An 11,597-nucleotide genomic window follows, 5' to 3' on the forward strand; every position below is an offset into this window, starting at 1 on the left:
GGACAAGAGCTCTGAGTGCCAGTCTCTGTGTGCAGGAGAAGATGACTAATGGAGGGCATGAGGATGGTGCTGGAGAAGATGAGCAAGAGACTTGTCAGGACTGGTTGGCAAGGCTTTAATATTTGTAACCAAGAGGCAAGGGGACATTGTCATCTGGTGAGTGGAATGCAGACCCTTTCACAGGAGACCTCAGCATCTCTGAGGACAGGGCAAGGAGGGATTCAGGAAGAGAGAGCGCAGCTGCATGGGCAGTCTGCTGAGCATGGCTTCCTCCTGCAACACTTGTCTGAAGTCTGCCTCAGCAGGTCAGCAACAGCCACCAGACTGTTGGCTACTGCCACAGCTGCTGCCACCACTGCTGCCACAGCAGCCACTGCTGCCTCCACTGCTGCCACAGCAGCCACTGCTGCCACCACTGCTGCAGCATCCAGAGCTCTGATGTCTGTGTCGGAGAGATCTGCGGGGCCTGTGGTGGCTCAGGCAGCAACCACCACCCCCAGAGCTGCAGCAGCCCCCAGAACTGGAGCCACAGCCTCCCCCAGAGCTGGAGCCACAGCAGCCCCCAGAGCCCAGGATACAGCAGGAAGACACAGGGGAGCACTTGGGAGGACACTTGGGGGGACACTTTGGAGTCTGGCACTTGGGAGGGCACTTGGGGGCACACTTGGGAGGGGGTTGGCACTGCTGCTGGCTCTGCTGGCAGGACATCTTGGCCTGTGGGTGCTCAGAAGCTGCAAGAGAATCACACATGTCAGAATCACTCATGGCAAGACACCATTCAGAGTCCTTTCATTTGTAACATATTCATGCTGTCACAGTGTGTTCTTCATGAATTCAGAACCTCAGAAAAGCATGCAAGTGAGGCAGTAATTGTCACCTGGTGTCCAGATGCACTGAATGACTATCTAGTGACATTGTAAAATTTCTCCTGGTTCTAGTCCTCATACATGTGACAGTACATTGACTGTTTAAGAGAAAAGTGATTGTCAAAGGACAGAGTAACCATGGCTTGAAGCTGTCTTTAGTTTAAGGTCAGTATTCCAAAGCACCTTCTATGTCACTGTGGGAGTAAGCTGAGCCCCTTAAAGAAAAGTATGTAAACCCTCTCAAGGTTGCCATGGAACTCTAGGGCCTGTTGTGAGTTCAGAGTTCAGAGGTATACAAATCACTACCTGCTCAGGCTAAAGGTGACAAGGTCAGTGTCAGCCTGATGGTGTCCTGTTCCTCAGAGAAGTGTGTGAACAAACCCAAGAACCAGGGCTCCCTACTTTCCCAAGCCAAAATGATAGCCTGCTGCCTTTTCCCGACTGGAAGTCTTCTTAGTAAATGAAGGAAAGCATTTACTTCACAGGCCACCTCCCCCCTGAAACCTGCCCAAATGAACATGTTTGTGCTTAGTATCCTGTTCTGAGGGTTCCTATACACTGTAGGTACATTGTTCTCTCCAGAGCCAGAGTGTCCCAAGCATTCCAGTGTCTCCAGAACTGTAGCTTGTGTTTTTTTATGTCACCATTGCCTCACCCCTCACTCTTCCCCCAATTCAATGATCTGTTAGTATGTCCCCTAGATTGAGAGACCCTTCCCAGTCCAATGATAGAGTGGAAACCCCTCTCAAAATTCTCTGTTCTTGCCTCCTGTGCACACTTACCAAGATGTGTAGCTCACGATTTGTGGATATCTCAGGTGGTGAGTTGGTGGAAGTGCCTTTGCCTTAGCTCTTTTATTCTGATCCTGGACTTTGACTCAGTCTGTCAGACAGTGTCTGGACTGGGTAGGCCCTGCCTCCTGACACCACATGGTCATGTGACAGGTGATGACCAGATGATCCTCACCAACCTTCCTCCATGAGGCCAGGCATGCTGCAACTCTCTTAGACCATGGCTTAGGCATGAAGGGAGGAAGTGGATTCCTAGATCCCTAACCCTGCCATACCTGCAGAGTACCTCAATGGGAGCCAATCACTTCTCCATCTTTTTTCTTTTCTGTACTTTATTAATATGATATGTGAGGCATATAGACCATATCAAGGTAATAAAATCTGAAGTTTCTTCCAAACCTTCTTCTCTCTGTGTACTTTTCCAACTGTGCCTGTTTAAGGCCAGTTTAAACATTTACACCAGTAAATTCCTGCAGGATGGATCCTGGACAGCACCAAGATTTTTTGAGATATGGTTCAGAAAGTCTGTTTAGGCAGTGTAATTTCTCATTTTAACTAAGGCAGTACAATATTAAGGATAATGCAAAACTGTTATGAAAATAAATTAAACATCAAATGATTATGTAGACTGTTCACAAAAGACACATGCAAACTTCTAAATACAAGGTGTAGATACTGCTCTTTCAACAAGTGAGAGCTGGCTCATCAATGAAGAATGCACACTGCTCTTGTAGAGGATCTGAGTTTGGTTCCTAGGAACTAAGTTGGGCAGCTCATAACCATCCGTAACTCCAGCTTCAGAACTTCTAACAACCTCCTCTTACCTCTACAGGTACATGTAGTCATGTACAAATACCCACACAGAGACACACACACAGAGATACACAAAAATACAGACATACACAGACACACAGACACACAATTTAAAACAAAATATCATCTTTATAGATAGCAATTTTAAAGAAGATAAAGAGGTTCAATAAATAATGTTAATGAAAATGTCCTAAGAAATCCCAACACTTGCCAAATTTATCTGCACTAATAATAATACAGAAGAGAGTGGACATTCTTATTTTATTGTTTCTTCATATTTGTCTCAGTACATATTTTTATATCATGTATTTTATGAATTCACATGTAATCCTCATTTAGGAATATACTAACTTTTCTTTACTATTTCAATATTGCTGGACACTCTGTACAAGCCAGCACATCTCTTTCATGAAAACTGAGTGCTATTAGTACTGAGGTCAGATGGCCCATTAGTAAGAAGAAAATCAGGAAGAAGGTTCACATGAGATTGAGGAAATGATATTGTTCACCTATAAGAAATAAATAATAAAGTCAGTCTACTCCTGAATGTGAGACAAAGGGCTAATGGTCCATATCCCTGACTGAAGAAGACAGTTTATTTAAAAAAGAGTCACTCCTTAGTAATTCAGAAGAATGTGTTTCTGTGTTAATTAGATCTCTGTTCTCTCGGTGTGCCTGATTTTCATTTATATTCTATATGTCCATAGTCTGTATATAAACATTTTTATTTAGAAATTTTTCTTTTCAAGATGTAGTAGAAATAGCCATGATTGATCATAGAAGGATATGGTTGTAAAGAGTAGTGATTAGTAAGAATACACTAAGTCTGAAAAAAAAAAGTCAGTGAGAAGAGGTAAAGAAATATACAAACTAAATTGACAAAAATCTCTTCTCCTTAAACGTGGGTGGACACTGGAATTTCTAAATTTTGGGAATAATATGAGATAGGGACACAGTAGCATGATGAGCACAAAGAAAATATGGTAGAAAAACATGAGTACTCCTAAATGTATAAAGAGTCCAATATAGAGATGTGTACCTGCTTGTCTTCTGTCAATTATTTTCATCTGTCATCTGTCTCCAAGTCTTCTTCAAAACACATCTAATATTTAACATTCACATTATCTTCCATGTACTATGTTGCAGAATAAGACTCACAGAAGACTGTAACACTCCCAATGATAACTACTCCAAATCCATTTGCAAAGACTTATTCAGAATTATGTACCACTTAACAGAAGTAGAAACTCTTATGACACACAGCCTTTTGTTCTTAGATGAATGATGCTATTTTCTTTTCTTTGGTTATGACTTTCTCTAAATTATATGTTACAAACTTTAGCTGCTATGATAATGCAGTTGAGACCCTCATTATTTTTCCTTATTCTATGATGTTTAATGTAGTCAGGGGGAATGCCTTAACAACCTTTCTCAGGATTGGTGTTTTTCTTCAGCAGTTGAACACAATCATCTTGTAGCTATCTGGTGATGTCTAAGCCTTCCACTAGAGTCTTCATTGATGTGCAAGCTTAGAAATAGATACTCCTAAGGACTTAGCTCACCCCAATGGAACCTAAACTCTGAAGCAGAGTGAGGTAAGTGTATCCACATAACCTTGAAAAATCTTTCACTGTCTCACATGCTTTGATTTCAGTCTCCTCCTCAGTTGTCCCAAAAGGTTTAGCAACAGGGAGAGGTCAGAACTTGATCCCTGATTTCCACAATGGTAGTTACACATGGCTCAGCTTAGGACTCTAGGATGATGTGGCTATGACTCCAGCTACACCACACTTTTGCCTCTGTGCAGGACAACACCCAGGTCCTCATATGACCTATTGTACATAGAGAGGTGTGCATGAGTAGCATGCTATCTAGTAGAAGAATAGTGTCATCCTAAAGTGTGAGCCCTGGAGACTGAGGCTGCAAGACAATATGAATATGTTGACTGTTGACATTCTGAGGGTTTCATTTGTCAGATATTTTTCTTTTATAAGGCAGTATAAGAGAATATAAGAAAACATTAATCTTTTCTCTGCATATCAGATGCTGAATCATGAGAATTCAATGTTGTTTTTTAAGATGTTCATTCTTGTCTACCCATTTAACCACTATATATGATGCATCAATTCTCTCAAAGTGAAATGTCCACAAATCACTTAATTTTTATTAACATTTTAAAGTAATACTATTTTATTATTTCTAGTGGTATAATTTTAATATATTGATGGCATGTAGAAAAACATTATTTTAAACTAATTTTGAGGAATTTTTCAAAAACTGATAAAACACATTATACAAATAATAATGCTTATTGCATCTTTCTCTGTCTCTCTCTCTCTCCCTTTGTGTGTGTGTGTGTGTGTGTGTGTGTGTGTGTGTGTGTGTATGTATGTACACGTGCGCGCATGTGCATGCTTTTGTGTGTAATCCAGGTGTTAAATGTTGAGTGGTTCCTTCAATATTCTATTTTTATCAAGTCATAGGTCATGTGGACAAAACTTCACAATCACCATATGCAAAGTGTACTTTATTCTCTGTAGCCATGAGAACCCTCTTAAAAAAACAAAAAACAAAAAACAGCTAACATTTTGACCATAAAAATCTTAACAATTCCTTAAATGTCTTTCAGCCATTTGAACTTCCTCTGTTGAGAATTCTCTGTTTAGTTCTATAGCCCATTTCTTAATTGGACTGTTGGGCTGAACAACAGTGGGAGTAATGAAGGGGAAGTTTCTAGGGAAAGAAAGCTTAGGGGAGCAGGAGATCCTAGTTGCATCAAGAACGGAAAGGGAGAACAAGGAATAACAGACAATAATAAATAATGACATGAGAACAGGAATAGGCAGAGTGCTCAAGAGGTCCCCAGATATCCACAATGATACATCCTCTGTAGACTGCTGGCAATGGTTGAGAGAAAGCCTGATCTGACCTAGTCTGGTGGTCAGATGACCAAACACCCTAACGGTCGTGCTGGAACTCTCATCCAATAACTGATGGAAGTGGATGCAGAGATCCTCGGCCAGGCCCCAGGTGGAATTCTAGGAGTCCAATTGTCGAGAAAGAGGAGGGTCTGCAAGAGTGTGAATTGTTGAGACCAAGATTGGATAGCCAATCAAATGGAAGCACATGAATTATGAACCAAAGGCTGTGGAGCCCCCCAGCTGGAGCAGGCCCTCTAGATAAGTGAGACAAGTGAATAGCTTGAATTGTTTGGGAAGCACCCAGGCAGTGGGAGCCGGACCTGTCCTTAGAGTATGAGCTGGCTGTTTGAACCTGGGATTTATGTGGGGACACTTTGCTCAGCCTGGAAGGAGGGGACTGGACCTGCCTATACTGAATCCACCAGGTTTAACTGAATCCCCAGGGGAGTCTTGGCCTTGGAGGAGATGGGAATGGATGGGAGGGGCTGGGAGGAAGGTGGGGATAGGGGTGGGAGGGGGAGGACAGGGGAACCCATGGCTGACGTGTAAAATTAAAACACAAATATAATAAATTAAAAAAATCTTAACAAATATGAAAGCATTAAATAATTTTTCTTTATCAGACTAGAAATCAATAGTAATGAAAATTAAGGAGCCATGTAAAAATAATTGAGACTAAACAATAAACTCTGAATGACTGGTGTGTCATGGAATAAATCAGCAAGGAAACTTTTAAAATTTCTAAAAACAAATATGCATACAACAAAGGCAATGTTTTATCTTCCCTTTCATTTTAATTGAAAAGAATTTTTTAATAGACTATATTCTGATCAGATTCCCTCCTCCTTCATATACTTCCAGATACTTCCCGCGTCCTCACCCTTCCAATTCTATGACTTCTTTCTCTCTCTCTTTAGAGAGGAAACATGCAAATAAAAACAAACAAATCAGAATAAAACAAAATAGAAATTGTGAAAATATATGTTGAGACTTGTTCACTCATAAATCACAGTAACTGTGATTGCCTGTAAGCTGAGTAGATGTAGACAGTCAATGACTTCTGGTATAAAAGACTCAGTTTTCTGTGAGTATGGGGCCACTCCTAGGCTGGCCTTGCTCCAGAGAAGTTCTCCACACTCAGGAGTTTATAGGCAGCACAGACTTTCTTTGTTATAAAACAAAACCAAGTAGAGAACTTGAATTTGGAAGAAGACATAAAAGGGTATCCTGTAGGTCTTAGTAGGATAAATAGGGGTGACTACAGTAAATCAAGTAAGAAAATTTGTTATGTTAATAAATATTTTATTAAAACATTGAAAATGGGGCACATTAAAGAAATAGTTTACCATAGTGGTTGGTATGATTTCATGGATGCAAGGATGGTTGAGCAATAACTAATTAGAACATACGATAGAGTATGTGAAGAGACCTAGGGACAGAAATGTGATAACCATCTCCATTGGTGCCAAAATGGCACGCAGAAAAGTCAAACATCATTCGTTATTAAATATCTGAAGAAACTAGGAATAGAAAAGATATATCAAACTTTATCTAATTGAGGTGAGCATAAAATTATTTCCTTCATAATTGGTACCAAGGCAAGGTGTCCACTTTCTCCATTCTTAAAATCGATTTCTAGCTCTGTGAGAGAAAGACAGGAAAGGGATGCAAGCAGGAAAGGAAGAAGACAAAATCATCTCTGTGTGCAGACACTAGTATCCTAAATGTGAATTGCCACAAAATTCTACCAAAAAATCTTATATACAATGTTCAGAAAAGTGGCAGGCTACACAATCAATCTTCCGAGGTCAGTTGCATTTCTGTGAGCCAACACTTAAAGTCCTGGCAGAGAAACAAGGATAAGATCCATTTACGGAAGAATAAAAAGAAAAAGAAAACCCTAAAATAAACAGGAGCAAGGAAGAAAGAGTTCCACAATGAAAACTTTATAAAAGTGAAGAAAGAAACTTGAAAAAGCAATGGAAGATAGAAGCACTTTTTTTTTACATATCAGTAGATTTAATATTGTGAAAATAACTAGATTTTAGAAAATAATCTCAAGTTTCAATTAGAAACTTGTCAAATACAATACAATGGGAACTTTTACTGAAATAGGAAATGCAATCTTAATACGTATATGGTATATAAAAGACCACACACCAGCAAAAATTATCAAACACAGAAAGAACAATGTCAAAAGTATCAAAATACGTACTGAAATTATATTTCAGAACAAAATTATTATATTAAATAGCAAAAAATCTGGTGCATACTGCCAGAAAATAGTTATGCACTCCAGTAAAATAAATTTCAAGACCCAGAGTTAACCCTACACAGATACAGCCATGCAATTTTTGATGAAAGTGTCACGAACACACATTGAAGAAGAGAGTTCCTTATCTATAAACAGTATTAAGATAGCTGGATATTCTCATACAAAAAAAAAAAGAAAAACTAGATCCATTCCTCTTAGCCTGTACAAAATCAACTCAAATGTCAGACGCTAAGACAGACAACTACTCAAGACAAAGAAGGAAAAAAGATTCAGGGTATACAAAGTGGCAAGGACTTTCTAAAATGATCTTTATTCTCAAGAAAGAGAATTGTGAAGATTTGCATGACCTTGAAAAGTGCATACTCAAAAAGGTAAGAGTCAGTAAATAGACAGCTTACAGGATGAGAGAAAAATTTAGAGAACTATATATTTGTTAGTGAATTAATCACTACAAGATAAAAAGAAATAAAAATTTACCATAAAAATCATGCAATTAATAAAGGGATTTTTTTTAAAAGTCAGTACTCAAAAGAGAAATGACTAGCAATATAAGGAAAATATTTATGTTGTTATTTATGTTGTAGCCATCAGGGAAATGGAAATGAAATTTTTTGAAATTCTAGCACATCGAAGTAAGTCATCAAGGCCACTGTCAGGGGAAACAATGGTAACTAATGTTGTTGAGGATTTTGGTAAAAGGAATCTCAAAGCTAAAAGGAGAATTATATTAGGCTCCAGCTACACCATTTTCAGGTGTACATCCATAGTCTCAAAGTCAGGATCCAACAGAGACATGTACAGACTGACATGTGTCACTCCATTGCTGATAACAGCCCCCACATAGAACCAACCTAGATGACCATCACATGTGGACATGGAAAATGTGGTGTGCATAATCAATGGAATTGTATTGAGTCCTAATGAAAGATTAAGTCATTTGCAGTTGACTATATGAACCCAGCTGTAACATCATGTTAAAATCATTAGACACAGAAGGAATAGTATTGCCCATTTTCTATCATTTATGGAGTTTAGATCAAAATACCTGTGCACATGCATAAATGTTTAATGTGCGTTATACTCTTCTAAACTAAAATCTTCTCTCAGTTCAATGGTGCTTTCTTTTACATGTAATTAATTTTATTGAAATTATGATCATCTGCTTTTACATTTATATGTTTTAGGAGGGTTATTCTGTTTTATATGTTGTTCGAAGAGCAAGTGACAATATCAAAACAATATTCAATATGTACACTACACTCTGTGGTATACATCCTAAACATTTTTGCAAGAATGTTAAGTGACAGTAGGACAATGATGACAAAGCCTGTTTCCTACAATGACAGAGGACAGCGTTATAGACCTGAAGGAGACCACACTTCAATGAAACCATTGTCTTAGGTCCACTGCAGAGACTTGATTTGAAAAACAAATCACAGAAGTAAGGAGAACACATGCAAAGATGGCCACACCTCCGCTCTTGAATACTGATGTCATCAGTGTCAAGACTTCAGTAGCCACCAGCAGAACAGAGGGAATGAGACCATTGTCAATGGTCAGCTGTATGGGTGTTCCCGCTTTACAACAACTCAATTAGAGCCACAAAATAAAGTGATGGAAACTATGTAAGTTCCTGCAGTAGTAGGTCAAATTTTGTCTGAGAAAGAGTAACAAAAAATGAAGTTGAAGAGAAGAGACTGACAGATATGATGGTTGTCCCTGTTTAATCGGAGTATTGAATCTTCATTCTTCTAATGAATGTCTAATAGTGAACATTCACCTTCAAAACCCTGACACTGGGTTGGACCTCAGGTTTTATCATTGTGAGGAGTGACTGCCATTTCTAACTTCTGACATCACGGTACTATTAAAAAGACCGAGTTAGTTCTTACAGACACAGTCGAAACAGTTGATACAAAGTCATAGGAAACACATACATGTCTAGGAGGGGACAAGAGCTCTGAGTGCCAGTCTCTGTTTGCAGGAAAAGATGACTAATGGAGGGGATGAGTATGGTGCTGGAGAAGATGACCAAGAGTCTTGTCAGGACTAGTTGGCAAGGCTTTTTTATTTGTAACAAAGAGAGAAGGGGACATTGTCATCTGGTGAGTGGAATGCAGACCCTTTCACAGGAGACCTCAGCATCTCTGAGGACAGGGCAAGGAGGGATTCAGGAAGAGAGAGCGCAGCTGCATGGGCAGTCTGCTGAGCATGGCTTCCTCCTGCAACACTTGTCTGAAGTCTTCCTCAGCAGGTCAGCAACAGCCACCAGACTGTTGGCTACTGCCACAGCTGCTGCCTCCACTGCTGCCACAGCAGCCACTGCTGCTACAGCAGCCACTGCTGCCACCACTGCTGCCACAGCAGCCACTGCTGCCACCACTGCTGCAGCATCCAGAACTGTGACGATGGCGACGGAGAGATCTGCGGGGCCTGTGGTGGCTCAGGCAGCAGCCACCACCCCCAGAGCTGCAGCAGCCCCCAGAACTGGAGCCACAGCCTCCCCCAGAGCTGGAGCCACAGCAGCCCCCAGAGCCCAGGCTACAGCAGGAAGACACAGGGGGGCACTTGGGAGGACACTTGGGAGGACACTTGGGGGGACACTTTGGAGTCTGGCACTTGGAAGGGCACTTGGGAGCACACTTGGGAGGGGGCTGGCACTGCTGCTGGCTCTGCTGGCAGGACATCTTGGCCTGTGGGTTCTCAGAAGCTGCAAGAGAATCACACACATGTCACACAACAGCCACCTGACCCATTCAGCCCACCCTGAAATTTCACTGATAATCAAGGAAGCATCATTTGCTTGTCACACCAAGTTCATCATGAATTTAGAAACTTGGAAATCCATGCCAGTGAGACTAATTGTCACCTGGTATACAGCCACACTGAATGAATATCTAGTGACATTGTCAAACATCTGTTGGTCCTAGTCCTGCTACATGTGTCAGTACATGGATTATTTCAGAGAACAGTGGTTGTAAAGGGAAAAAGTAACAATTACTTGAAGATGTTTTTAGTTTACGGTCAGTATTCCAAAGCACCTTCTATGTCACTGAGGAAGTAAGGTGAGGCCCTGAAAGAAAAATATGTAAACCCTCTCAAGGCTGCCTTGGAACAGTAGGGCCTATTGTGAGGTCAGAGTTCAGAGGTATCCAAATCATGACCTGCTTGGCAAGGTCAGTATCAGCCTTGAGGTGTCCTATTGATCTTAGAAGTGTGTGAACAAACCCCAGAACCAGGGATCTCTTTCTTTCCCAAGTCAATGTGAGAAAATGTTGCCCATTCCTGATTGGAAGTCTTCTTTGGAACTGAGGGGGAGCATTATCTTTACAGACCAACTTCCCCTGAAACTTCTTGTGCTCAGTGTCCCATCCAGAGGGTTCCTGTACACTGAAGATACTTTTGTTCTCTCCAGAGCCAGAATGCCCCAAGCATTCCCATGTCTCTCAGAACTGTGGCTTGTGTGTATCATGGTCGCCATTGCCTTACCCTTCACTCGTCACCACATTCAGTGATCTGCCAGTATGTGTTCTAGTCAGAAAAACCCTTCCCAGTCCCCTCTCCAGACCTAGACTGGCAAGCCCTCTGGAAAAGTCTCTGCTCTTGTCTACCATGCACACTTACCAAGGTGATAGGCAGCTCAGGATCTGTGGGTATCTCAGGAGTTGAGTGGATGGAAGTGCCCTGTGCTTCAGCCCTTTTATTCTGATCCTGGGCTCTGCCTCAGCCTGTCAGACAGTGTATGGACAGGGTAGGCCCTGCCTCCTGACACCACATGGTCATGTGACAGGTGATGACCAGATGTTCCTCACCAGCCTTCCTCCATGAGGTCAGTAATGCTGCATGTATCTTAGAGCATGGCTTAGGCATGAAGGGAGGAGGTGGATTCCTGGATCCTTAACCCTGGCATGCCTGCAGAGTACCTGAATGG

The 11,597-nt window shown here is 41.1% G+C and overlaps 1 protein-coding gene across 1 annotated transcript; it reads right to left on the minus strand.

Moving 5' to 3' along the window:
* Window positions 1-375: 375 nt before the first annotated feature.
* On the minus strand, window positions 376-10,353 carry LOC118585235 (late cornified envelope protein 1D-like; the record flags this gene model as incomplete). The annotated part of the gene is made up of 3 exons (XM_036189487.1): window positions 10,306-10,353; window positions 9,948-10,245; window positions 376-560 (listed from the first exon to the last, which is right to left on the minus strand). Coding segments are annotated over exons 1-3 (531 nt in total), but the record flags the coding sequence as incomplete, so codon positions are not given.
* Window positions 10,354-11,597: the final 1,244 nt, after the last annotated feature.

The sequence above is a fragment of the Onychomys torridus genome, chromosome 6 (genome assembly GCF_903995425.1).
Source record: "Onychomys torridus chromosome 6, mOncTor1.1, whole genome shotgun sequence".
NCBI lineage: Eukaryota > Metazoa > Chordata > Mammalia > Rodentia > Cricetidae > Onychomys > Onychomys torridus.